Source organism: Metopolophium dirhodum, chromosome 5, assembly GCF_019925205.1.
Source record: "Metopolophium dirhodum isolate CAU chromosome 5, ASM1992520v1, whole genome shotgun sequence".
Taxonomy (NCBI): Eukaryota; Metazoa; Arthropoda; class Insecta; order Hemiptera; family Aphididae; genus Metopolophium; species Metopolophium dirhodum.
The window spans coordinates 15,874,611-15,888,785 of NC_083564.1; the positions used below are offsets into that span (position 1 = coordinate 15,874,611).

Sequence of the window (14,175 nt, forward strand, 5' to 3'; positions counted from 1 at the left end):
GAGGCATGATTTCTAATTGTTGAAAGGCAAGCCAAAAACAACTTCAGCAGGCCAATATAATATTATAATGTACTAAGTATGGAATATTAAAAATAAATAGTCACTACACTCGAAATTAGAATCTTCACATGAAATCTGATAATTCAATATACATCCATTATGAATATTGTATAGGTACCTAATAATACTAATGTAGTATTCTAATTACTTAAATTTAAATATATATATAGACATGATTGTACCTAAAAATATTGGACAAAAAACAAAATATTAGAATACAAATAGTATCATTTTTTATTTCTAAATATCATTTTTTTAAACAATTGCGGTTAAAATTATTAAGTTGTCTGAGCAGTTATACATTTTTTTTTAATAGTAAATAGATAAGCCAATTGCACAGAGTTGTCTATTCTTCTTTTCGTTCTTAAGTCAAATTCATATAAATAGCATAAATTAATACAATTTAATTGTAATTCATGGTATCTGTGATCCATTGGACAAATGATGTCACCCTAGCATATACACCTGGATAACCTACTTCTGCGCAGTTAGTATGTCCGAAATTCACGACTCCCACTAAATAATATTGAGAACCACTTTTCCACATTAAGGGACCTCCAGAATCTCCCTGAAATAACAATCAAAATTATAAATAGGTATATTCAAAATGTATATTCAAAATTATAAACATTTTATCTATTACCCTACAAACGTCTGTTCCAAATATCCCAGCACACAAATGTCTATCATCGATGTAAATACTTTTGTTAAGATATCCTCGTTGACATAGCGAATTTTTCACCACTTGTAATTGAACATCTATTAGAGCATCATAACTTGGATCTTTTAAATAATAAATATAACATTATTAAACCCAAATTTATAAAATATACATTAATATTTGAATATGCTATAATGCCTGTAAATGTACCTAGGTACTCTATATTTATATACTATTTGGTTACTTACTTAACATTGTGGAACCCCATCCTGCAAGATATGTGTCAGATTCAACGAAATTGTTGGCTCTATGATTCGATAAGATGGGTAAACATATAGGTTGAATTAATCCTAAAAAAAAATGTTGAGTTTAGGATTATGTTTGTAGATTGATCTAGACACAAATGACTACACTGCTTATAGTAATAACTAATAAGTAATGTTAACGCACGCCATACACATAAGTAATATTATTATAATCTAGTGCCTACAGTACGCTAAAAGTTCGCCTTATAATGTATATTATACAAGTGACCTGTTGACCTTGTCATTCTAACACATATGGCATGATTTACAATTTGCGAATAACAACGATGCTGTTATTTTTGCACAATATGATGTTACTTTTTATACAATATTAAATTATATTCAACACACTGCCGCGCCGTAATTAATGTTTTACACAATAAAGAATTAATGTAATTTAAACAATGATAATTTTGTCTTAATTTTTCAAATCTATCCATTGGAAGTAGTTTAGTGAATATGTTTGCATATTGTTACCACTACGAATCTAAAATCCATTGTATGTAATATACTAGTGATTCTATGTATTTGAAATGTTTAGTAATAATATTCTAACATAACATTTCTTATTTCTATATTTTCGATACCCCCAGAGAATTATATATTATTAAGAAATGTATTATATTAGTGAAAAAATAATTAGTAACTAAATATAAAAAATACTTACGATCGAAGGAAACACTGTAGGCTAATTTTAATAATGCAATATCACTGGTCAGATCTTCTGCGTTATATTGGTTATGTCTTATGACAAGTGAAATTGGAACATCTATTGGATTAGCTTCATCTTTAATATTAGGATTCAAGTTCAAATCACCTAAACGCACAACCTGCCTGAAAAACCAAATAACTTGAAGCTACGATATTTGATATAAAAGATTATCAAAAATTGATTTTATATAAATTAATAGATCGTTTATAAATAAATAATAATGTTCTATATTAGTTTGAATAAATTGGTTTGACAATAGTGTATTATAACACCAATGATAGGTAAAATTAACATTAGGTATGTGGTATAATATATTAATATTATTATAGAATCAACCTACTGTCTATAATTTATTTACCTATAATAAATATATTATTAATATGTTGGAAACATGTTTTGTAAAAAAGTGTTTTACTTTTTTGACAACCTACTTGTAAGTTGTTCAAAAATTTAAAAAGGTACATATTTAAAATTTAAAGGAAATATTCAGCTTTGAAATATTTAATAAAAAATGTATGCCGTCATTTAAAAAAGTAAAACTGCTGGTTGTAGCTCAACAATCTACAGGAACTGACCAAGGTTTTATAAAATGTACATGCAAGACAAAATTTCAATTCAAAAAATGTCCGTAGGTAAAAAATAACATTTCATGTAGTTAGAAATGGCATACGTCAATTATATGCTGCAATAAATTGTAAAAACAATAAAAATATTTTGATTCACCACTTTACCTAACATATAATGCCTATATTTAACATTTTTCTGGTAACGTAATATACACTTACAAACGGTACATTCCAATACCGATTGTGCAGTGGGCAGCCGTTATGACGAATCTATCTGATATCAAGGAACCAGCACACATCCACTCGTATGCCGGATTTTCCATATTAAGATTCAAGTACCCAAGTGCTGCTATCCAGGGCCAAGCACCTAAATACATTTAAAAGTCAATATTTGTAATTATAATTCACTATATCTAATATAACTGTCTATGTAAATTGTATATATTTTGTGAAATAAATTATAATTTAATTTGTTTTCAAACGTATACCTAATACAGAAGTATTTCCTCCGTCAACTGGATAGTGAGTAATTTCGCTCCATCCACAAGTGTCTTGAGATGGCAATTTTCTTGACGAAACTGTTTCGTAAATATCTGGTAATTTAGAATCAGATTCATTCGAAAATGGACAGCATACCTTGGGGTAATAAGGGAAATCATTTTCATGTCCACATACTTGGTTTCTGAGAAAAGTGGCAATAGAAGAATTTTGGCTTTGATTTTCTACTAGATAAAGTAGCACTGGACATTCCATTATGTTAATGCAATTGACGTTTTGAACTTTTGGTGTGAAACATTCTAAAAGTTTAAACAATTAGGTACAATTATTTTACATAGGTAAATTTTTTGAAAAGTTTGTTAAAAAAACTTAATTTCTTTATTAGTTTAACTGGTGTAATATTAATTACCAGCTATATTCCTGAATTCGTGTTGAGTTAACTTAACAAAAAAAAACAGGGAATTCCCTGTACTGTAAAGTAAGTTTCAAGTTGACCTATGTCTTTGTTATTATCAGTCTTACTAATAATAAAATAAATAACTATATAATTGCAATGTAAAAATAGTAAATACAATAAAATAAAACTAGTGATATAAATCCAGGGAACTCACTATACTGTAAAGTAGGTTTCAACATTTATCATTGTCACCTACTGTCTTACAAATAATAAAATAAATTACTATAGGTAATAACAATATAAATATACCATAAAATATAATTAATTATATAGACCGTCTTTGATCAGAATCATTTTTCGTATGCAACATTGAATTCTAAATTAACACATACTTGATATACATTATAGTGACTTATTCTATAACAAGTTACATTTGACACCTATAAGTACTGTACAGCAGATAATTTGCCTAGTTTCTCCCATTTTTTATGAATGCTTACTTAAAATAAGTACAGAAATATATTAATAACCACAGGACCAGAATTCAGAGGCTACTCTAAAGTGACAATTTTCTAGAGAATTCTCATCTCTTTAATTTCTTCTATAACACTGATGGATGCGACTTTAAGTGTATAATCATCCTGACTTTCCCTCGGGGTATTATAAACCTCGCTAATCAGGTACTTATAGGGAATTGTTTAATGAAATATAAACTTAGATGCAATTTAACACATTTAAACGCTGTTTACGCCTAAGAATCCAACGAAGCTTGTAATTTATTTGGTTCTAGTTACTAGTTATAATAATATAATATTAGCCCTAACTTTATGAAACTAACAGTCAATAAAATAAAAAATTTTAATTGGATGTATAATACCTAATTTATAGGTACTTAATACACTAATACTTATATATTCCTAAATAATAATTTTAATTTTAAAAAGTTTGACAGTTAAAAACTGCTCTACTGTAAAGAAATTGTCGTGTACCTATGTATAATGGATGTGTTATATTTGAATTTAATAATAAATCATTGTAGCTCAAAAAATCCTTTTTTTTAATTACAACAAAATATTAAAAATCGGTGGATAAAAGTTCATTAATTTACTCGTAAAAATAATCTAATTTCGCTAAAAAATTAATTTTATTTTCCGGTACACTTTTTTTTATTTAAGGTAGAAAAATTCTTCTATTAAAATGTCTAATGTCACCAATGGAAAAAAAAACATTTATGAATTTCTACCTTAAAATAGTTTGATAATTTTCGAAATTTTGATGAATTTTGTCAACATTTGAAGTTTGAATTTATATTAAAAATAAACAATTTATATTAGAGTTCAAACTACTAACTAGAACAAAGTACATCGGATTCGTGTATTAATCAGTGATCAGTTTTTGAATAATTTGACTACAATCACACGCACATATAGTTATTTGTATATTTAAATTAACTAACAACAATATTTCATCATTTTTTTAACTCACCTTTATATTTTGGTGAGTTTTGAGCCTTGACAATCCTGTCTCCGCCAATCCCCAGACTAAAGACCAATACCATACAAAAAATAAATTTACTTCCATCCATGTTTACTTAAGAAGATCAAACCTTGTACCTAAATACAAAAATATAAAATTAAAGTATTTACCTATAGTAAATATTTAAATTGCCCACGCCGCGCTGTACTTCTTGATTTTGTTACAGCTGTGATAATAATTACGTAATAATTTGTCTGACAGAAGGTAATCAATATTTAAAATAATAAATAACAAATAAAAGATTACAGTAGGTCAAACAATATTAAATTTATTAGGTATACATAATATTATAGTCAACAGAATACATAAAACCTATTGATGGATAAAAGTCTTTTAATATATGTATTTAAATGTATTTTTATTAATAATAATTATTTTAATTTCAGTTATCTGACTTTGTCGATAACCCTTATAAAATGATTTTATAACATAGTACTATTTCAAGAATATTAAAATTAGTAATCATCAAGTGCAATATACTATATAGAAAAATAATATAATATAATATGGTTACAATATATAATTTCAATTTGTAACTTTCGTCCACTCAATATTTTAAGTACCATAGACACGTGCACGCAATTTGACGAATTTAGAAATTTAGATAGTCCTACCAAATATAACATAACATATTATACCATTTAACAACCATATTAGGTTAGGTTTACATAATGCGTACAAAATGTAATGTTTTTATTTATCTATTAATTAGATTAATTTCTAGATACCTTTATAGGCATCAAACGAATGGTTAAAAACAAGCAATTAATTACAAAAAATAATGATGAATCAACATATAGGTAGGTTCACGGTTAACCGTAATGTTCGTGACCGTCATAAAAATCTTTTTATCGGTCTTATTTTATATAAACATATAATAATTTAAATTTATTACCTACCATATTATATTTTGTTCACACAAATATATACTTATGATATTGTTATTAAAAAGTTAGTCAAGTACCTACTTATAAAATGTATTTAATTGTTCACTTCACGTACAAATTTGAGGAAAGTATATTTATAACCAATTTATAAATTTAAATATTCATTATTTATTCATAAAATTGATCACTTAACTCATAGATAAGATCAACAATTATACCTTATTTTGTTGAAAATTAACTAAAATAAATTAATTGGATTATTAGTTTAAGCAGCTAGATAAGTAGGTACACATAAAAAATACATAATTACATAAATATTCTTATATTATTATACATGTATTCAAATGTAGAAATAATTGTCTAGTCCAATTTTAGGAAAAAAATGGTGTGTTAATGGATGTCACTCTGCTGTACATTTGGTTACAAGTGGTTGACTGTAATGCATGGTGTTAAAAATGAATTCAATGACATACTACCATTGTATACGAAAAGAGAGAGAGGAGATGCTTTATATCAGCCGAGGAAATTTTTTTATTATATTTATATTATTATTAAAACGCGGTAGCCGGTAAGTTGAATTAATATTATAAAATTACAACAAAATAAGTAAAATTGTTAGTCTTGGTTATTTAATATGTAGTTTCATCCAAATTTGAACATAAAATAACTATAAAGAAATGTGTACCTATTTACGTTTACCTTGTTTTAAATTTTCAATCCTTAGCTGTAAAAGTTGAATATTTTATCAATGTTTAACTACAAAATCATTTTTTAATTTTAAATTTTATAAATGTTGTCAACATTTGAAATTTAAACGCTTATAAAAAAAATGTGCTGATGTATTTTTAATATTTTTCAACTGCTATTTCAGCAGCCTTGTAATCAATTTTGACACTTTTTGGCCCAAAAAATAAAATTGTATTGATATTTATAGAAAAAATAAACTTAAAATAATTGAAATTTGAAATTGTCCTTAAACAGCTCAAAACGAGTTAAAATATTTTCAAAATTGTATGATGTAAGTATAGAAAATGAGAATATAAACATTTAGTGAAGTTTGTATGTATCTATACAATTATTCTTTTTGAATTACAACAAAATAAGAAAATAGCTACTTGAGAAATCGAGTGATTGATGAATCCAATGTTGTAAAAATTTTCAAACGCTCATTAAAATTTAAATTGACTTTCTTAGACATTTTTTTTTTTGGTAAAGGTAGATAACCTTATTAAGAATCTTTTATTACATTTTAAAATCTTAGATTTAAAAATAAATTTCTGAGTGAATCTGTACACATTTTAATGGTCGAATTGGGCAGTTGAATGGCTAGGTGGACTCCCTCGAGTAAAATTTTAGGCCATACTGAAGATCATTTCAAGGTAAAAATAATGCGATAAGCAAACAAGGAAATTAAAGTTAAAAATATTTGTTTTTCTTTTATACAAAGTATTATTTGTTATAATATATATTTTTGAATATAATAAAAGGCTCGTTCGAGTAATTTATATTATAACATTTTAAACACCGATGTGTTTTAATTTTGATTTTTTTGTACCATAATATAAGTAGGTAATTTTAAATTTTAAAAAAATACACTCATGAGTTGTTAATACATTATATAGGTACATAACAGAGTTGTAGAGTTATTACCTGTTAATTTTTCGGTGATTTCTATAATTTTGCGCAATGTTTATTATAGAAATAAACTTTACTGACCACCAAAACAGCCAATTTTTTTTAACTCAAATAAAATGTACCTTGTACGATAGGTAAAACTATTAATCGAACTTTGGCGTATTACTGATCACTTATTATCACTAATATGCCATAAAGTGATACTAATAAAGTAAGGATTAATATGCATTATGCTCAACAGTAGTGTCAAATCCCTCCTCCAATTCGTTTTGTTAAAAATGATAGTTAATATATTATAATTGATATCAATATGATGAAGTTTATATAATGGAAGTTGTGAACTACATTGTACGCATAAACGAAGGTCTTTAATTAAAAGATAATCATTAATCAGTAAACATTTAATATGATTATTATTATGCTTAAATGATTTTACTAAAGACCTACCTATAATATGTGTGAATAAAAACATAACTTGATTAAGTAATAAGTTTATTTTATTTAAATTATTATTTATTATTTACTCAATTTTATCTTAAAATGACAAAATAATTAAACAGTAAAATGTGAAAAGTAAAATATTCTTTATAACGTGCAGGATTCTTGTTGAACGCACAAATAACATAAATAAAATATTTCTATTATCTGTATATAATTATTTCGAAAAACTCATTTTACTTTTCTATTCCTCCTATATGATGCGTTATGATTGAGATGACTTTAGGAATGCTAATATATGTATAAAAAAAAACGATGTCGCTCAATTATTAAAAATACCACAAACTAGGTGACTAAAATACGCCTAGTATGCAAACATTGAGAGTTTGGGGATTAAGATGCGAGTATATTATCATACGGTATTTATAAAATCTCCACCGTTTTTGTAAATTATATTAATAATGCAGTTAAAATAATATTGCCAAAATAATCTACCAAAAATAACTATTACGAAATCTGTTATTATTCTAACTTTGGAAAATCAGAGAGTAACAAAACGTGACAGATGACAGAACACAAATCGTTTAACGTGGGGAACAACTTGTTTGTAGCCAACAACGAAAGTAATTTTACGTGTTATATTACCATAGATAAAACTATTATAATACATCATATCCCAAACATGAAGGGCGTAATGAAAAAATAAATTCTTTCATGAGGTGTTGCAAACCGCATTCCGAAAACCACGATTGTTATAGATAAATCAAAAAATGATTTATTATTTTATTAATATAGTTATAATACCTACAGGTCAATGATACATAACAACAACACACAATATTACTAATTTTTAAGTAATTACTCGTTATAAGCTTTTATTTTAAATATTTAAACGTTGAGTCATTTTTGTTGCTGTACAACGGAATATAATTTACAATCAATGATAAATTATAATTATAACTATAATTTTTAATTAATTTATAATAAATAACAAAAGTAATAATTAACGATTTCGTTTTAATCACACTGCGTTGTAGGTAGGCAATTAATGGTACACCATTAGCCGGTCCGTTTTCCACCAAATCAAACTAAAATAAGGAAACTGGTACCAGGACAAACGTCACAGGTTATGTGGCTAAGCAGTCCCGAAGTTTAAATGGGTTGGGCCCAATTATAAACCCTAGAAAAAACCCAGTGAAAAAAAACCAGCAAAAAAAAATAATTCAACAAACAATTAAATTAACAAACTTTAAACTGCATATGTATTCTTAGTAACATTAAAAACAAAAATATGTATGTAAAAACATTAAATATTATAATTTTACATTTCTTAATTATAATTAATTTTAAAATTTTAAAATCATAAGTCATAACAATAAACAATACAAATTAAGTAAAAATAATAAAACAACTTGCAAGCACTTTTTAATGTTTACTGGTGAATAGTAATAAACAAATTAACTACATAATTTTATATGGGTAGGCACACGAAAACTTTTTATATTTCTTTATAAGTTTCTTTAATATAATAATTATAAATTATAGATAATAAGTTGTATTTAATTATAAATTGGCAATATGTCTTAAGTTTTAATGTTTAGGGAACTGTCCTAATAAAAAAGGATCATGAATCGACATTCGTTTTAAAATTATTAAAACCCATATAAACCCAACCGGGTCGGGGTTTTTTGAACCCTGCATAACTCCACTCTGTCTCCCACTTTTTAGGTTTTATATCTATGTAATCATTAATTTTTATCATTATTTTATTCGTTGTATTAATTGTACTACTATTATATTGAACTATTTAAAAATGTGTTAATTGTCGAATATTATTATACTATTACTGTAATCGTTATTCTATATTGTAAATTGGACATTGTCCGTATAAATATAAATAAATAAATAACTAGACTACGAAGAAATAATGCAAATAAATCATTATACCTTTGATCACACTATCAAAAACAAATCTATAAAAAGGAACGACCAGTATCGGTAGATAACGCGGTGTCCCTCATTCACGTAAAAGGAAATACCCAAATAATAATCATATACCTATGGATGTAGATTATCAGAACGCAGTTTAAACATATTATAAAATATAATCCTTAATTAACATCAAAATATTATAATTACCTATCTAAATGTTTAGCCATCAACACACTAATGATGTCCATATATAGAATCACAAAAAACAATCGGAGCAAGAAAATAGCATGCAAAGAAATTATTATGTGACAGAAAAAACCTGTCAAAAACAAATCAATAAATAGTAACAATCATAGTACCTCGTATTAAAGGAAAAACCCCAAATAGTGATCAATTTTTTTCAATAACAAGGAAATAAAAAATAATTACACTATTCAGATCATTTCACGACAGGTATCGAAAGAGATGATACAAATAATTACCACATGACTCGATCGTCTACAACAATCTGAAAAAAAAAATGGTAATCATTACCAAAATATGATTGCTATTACCAGAATTTTCGGTTGCACACATGACAACAATGTGTTTGGTTAAAATTACATGTTCCATTTGGTAAACTGAGTTTTGTAGCAGCTACAGTTTATTTAAGTTATAGATAGATAATGAAAATGTAGTCAGTGCCGGCACTAGGTATTGCGGGGCCCTGGACATAGGTAATAGGTACCCAGAGGAAGGCAAAATTCTAGCTTTTTTTAAATCAGGATTTTTTTAAATTAATGCGGTTTTTATTTGAATTTCAAACATTAAAAATAATAATATCAAGTTATTCTTTTTTTAATTATAATATGTTAACAAAAAATTATTTACAAATAATAAAATAATATGCATGTGTTGAAAATTATAAGTTAATACATTTGTGGGGGGCATATTATTTTATTCATTTATATTTATTTTAATAATTACAACTTATATAAACATCAATAAAAAATAAATAAAATCATCAAAATGTTTGAATGATATAAAAAATTGTTTAATATCTAAGTACGCGGCGGCGGTAGACAATAAACTACATTAAAACTAATCCTGATACACTAGATACGCACGCAGTAGGTACATTTTATTTATTTTAATACAGCTATACCTACTATACCTAAACTAAATTGTAATAATAATTTCTTAAATAAAAACTTAATTTAAAGTTTTCGGAGAGCTTTTCCAAACAAAGAACAGAAAAAACAATAACTCTAGAGATAATAAATATTTATATTATTAATTATAGTATACTCCAACAATACTCGAGTATCCTCAAAATATTACTCCTTCGTCGTATCAATAACGATTTACTTTGTACTATGGCTAAATTTAGATATAATTTTCCAAATAACTAATGATAGAAATAATATTAATATTATACATGTGTAGTATATAACAATAAGTCAATACATGTATAGATTTATAATTTGTTAATACAAAATATCAATGTGTTTCGCGGTATTAAGATGATAATTAAAAATCGCGGGGCCCTGGACATAATATGTCCCATTTGTCTTCCTCTAGCGCCGGCACTGAATGTAGTGATTACCATACTGATTTTTACCACAACTATTTGTTTTTGTATTAATATGAATTGTTGTAGATCCCTAACAGTTTGGTCGCTACAAAATTGTAAATTCAACCAAATGTAGTTAGGTGTTTATTACAATTCGGTCTTTAATCGTTACAATAATACTAGGTAAGTTTAACTGTATAATTTAGTACAACCTACCAGTGTAGGCGTGTAGCTTTTTATTGTTACAAAACATTGTGTCAACTCTACAGTTGAGTTTTGTAGAACAAAGTACCAGAATTTCTATTACATTTCTGGCTACTAAAAATATAATAATATTACATAGAGACATTACATAGAGACATTACATTTTAAATAAACAAACAAAACATTGTATGGCATAAATAATATATTTATTATTAAGTAAATAAATAAATAAATTACATTCCTTTTTTATAAATTTTTAGTCAGTATCTTATATTTATAATATTAAGAATCATATAAATAATTTAGGAATTAACTTAACAATAGATTTATACATATTTTATTGATAACTTTAGATGACTATATTTTGACTTATACTACATTTACCAAAATATCTTAAAATATATATATATATATACATTTGTACTAATATACAGATAACAATATTAACATAAACAACAATAACCAATTTTATATTAATATTACATTTTAATATTTAAAAAGGTGGGTAAGTGGATGTCGCTCTGCTGTACAGTAGGTTACAAGTGAATCACTGTAATGGATGGTGTTAAATTTGAATTCAATGATATAATATCATTGTATGAGAAAAACGATTCTGAGCGAAAACCGTCAGTCAGCCTATGATATTACCAAGTATATTTGATGATATTATTGTGAATAAAGTAATTTATATATAACCTATTTACGTGGAGCCTAAGTGCCTTGTGTTCAATTTACAATCTTTAGCTATAAAAGTTGAACATTTTATAAATTTTTAACTACAAAATAATTATTAAATTATAAATTTGATAAATGTTATCAAAATTCGATCTTTAAATGTTTATAAAAAAAAATTGTACCTATGTATTTTTAATATTTGGCATAATTCTAGTTTAGCAACCTATTGATTTTCAAATTTTTTTTCCCCCAAATTGTGTGTTTTAGGGTGCTTTATAAGAATGTAAAAAAAAAAAAATTGAAAATCGATAGGTTGCTAAACTAGAATTGTTCCTAATATTTTTCAACTGATATTGTATTAATATATCAGGAGCCTTGTATTAAATTTTTACACTTTTTGGCCCAACAGATAAAACTTTATTGATATTTAATGAAAAAAAAACTAAAAAAATTGAAAACTGAAAATGTTCGTAAACAGCTCAAAAAGATTCAAAATATTTTCAAAATTGTATTGTGTATAGAAAATGCTAAAATAAACATTCAGTGAAATTTTCAAGTATCTAAATTCGTTCGTTTTTGAATTACAACAAAATAAGGAAATCGCTACATGAGAAATCGAGTGAATATCCAATGTTGTAAAAATTTGAATTTCAAACGCTCATAAAAATTTAATTTGACTTTCTTATAGACATTTTTTTTTTGATAAAGGTAGACAAACTTATGAGGAATCTTGTATTACATTTTAAAACCTTAGATTTAAAAAAAAAAATTTTTACGAATTTTTAACTCAAAATAATTTGCTAATTTTCATGATTTTTCCATATTTTGTCAATTTATGAACTTTGAATGCTTAGAAAAAAAAACTGTGACTAAGGATTTTTAATATTTTTCATCTGCCTTTGAAACAATATACTATGAGCCTTCTATTAAATTTTCAAGCTTTTTTAGCCAACAAATAAAATTTTATTGATATCTTTAGAAAAAAAACTAAAAAAAAATGGAAAATGAAAATGTCCCTAAACAGTTCAAAATAAATCAAAATATTTTGAAAATGTTATAGTGTATAGGAAATGCAAATATAAATAACCAGTGAAAATTTCAAGTATCTACGGTCATTTGTTTTAAAGTTACACCAAAAACCAAATTCAATTTTGTGAAAAATCAATTTTGTGTAAAAATTCCCGTTTTTCCTTAATTTTTCTTTTGTTTATCTTGTCGCTTGTGAAAACTATTGGGACATTTTGACCCCCCAAAGGACCAACTAGATTCACTTTCCTATCAGAAAAGGTACTTTTGAAGAAAATCAAAGCATTTTTACTGCTCTAAAAGGTGTCCTCAAAATTAAAATTAAAAAAAAAAAAAACACACATCATTGTAAAATCAATACATTCATCGCTCCGCTCAGAATCTAAAAAAATATATATTTCTTAAGTTACATACAATATAATACAGTGTAACAAAATATATCTAAATGCTGCTTCTCAATGTTACATATTTATATCCATTAGGTAATATATTAATATTATTTGGAATGAAGGAAGGCAACATAATATGGTGATACACAAATTGATAACTATTTTCTACTTTTACCTCATACGAGAATATAATATGTTCATCAAACATAATTGTTTCAAGTTCTGAACACTTAAAAACGACATACTTATTATTATATAGAAAAATTTGCTCTATTATACAACATTTGAGAAGTTCATTTTCTTGTATATTAAGAGTAAGTACCATTTTAGGTTTGTATTTAGTGCATTTTACCATAACCCACGGTGACTTAATTACCAAGTCTATTGAGTCAATTTGTATATTATGTCTCTTTATTTCTTCCACCTCTATATCAGTGATAAATTTAGATGGATTTATTTCGATTTCATCATTTAAAGTGCCATTAAGGAACATATCATTTAATTTCAACTGATGTTTAATCGCAAGTGTTTTACAAATGTTTCGCCTGTTGCTAGAAGTGTTAGCAGATATTTTTGATATTCAGTGTTTTGCTTCGAATCGCATTGACCCACAAAGAAACAAGGGGCCCAATTTTTTTCAATAATGTATGATAGTGCAACATAAAATAGTATTTTGGTTTAGGATATAAATTACTGTATTTT

At 25.7% G+C, this 14,175-nt stretch overlaps 1 protein-coding gene across 3 annotated transcripts; it reads right to left on the reverse strand.

Moving 5' to 3' along the window:
- Window positions 1-268: 268 nt before the first annotated feature.
- Window positions 269-7,460, reverse strand: LOC132945762 (venom protease-like). Of its 3 annotated transcripts, none has more exons than XM_061015517.1 (8): window positions 7,273-7,460; window positions 4,685-4,740; window positions 2,793-3,101; window positions 2,524-2,671; window positions 1,694-1,860; window positions 970-1,071; window positions 704-843; window positions 269-628 (listed from the first exon to the last, which is right to left on the reverse strand). In XM_061015517.1, the coding sequence occupies exons 3-8, from the start codon at window positions 3,055-3,057 to the stop codon at window positions 464-466; spliced, it is 987 nt and encodes a 328-aa protein (XP_060871500.1). In that variant the 5' UTR covers window positions 3,058-3,101; window positions 4,685-4,740; window positions 7,273-7,460; the 3' UTR covers window positions 269-463. The 3 variants fall into 3 exon arrangements, with proteins under 3 accessions (XP_060871500.1, XP_060871499.1, XP_060871501.1); XM_061015516.1 differs by having other exon boundaries at window positions 4,685-4,812; XM_061015518.1 differs by lacking the exon at window positions 7,273-7,460 and adding an exon at window positions 4,846-4,916.
- Between the last annotated feature and the right edge of the window lie 6,715 nt (window positions 7,461-14,175).

What these genes read in the sequence shown, in the direction of transcription:
- LOC132945762 (XM_061015516.1), bottom strand. Translation starts at nt 4,784, where the DNA reads ATGGATGGAAGTAAATTTATTTTTTGTATGGTATTGGTCTTTAGTCTG. An exon ending in CTACAGTGTTTCCTTCGATC is followed by an intron (nt 1,072 to 1,693) that starts GTAAGTATTTTT and finishes ATTTTTTTTTAG; the next exon opens with GATTAATTCAACCTATATGT. An exon ending in ATGGGGTTCCACAATGTTAA is followed by an intron (nt 844 to 969) that starts GTAAGTAACCAA and finishes ATTATTTAAAAG; the next exon opens with ATCCAAGTTATGATGCTCTA.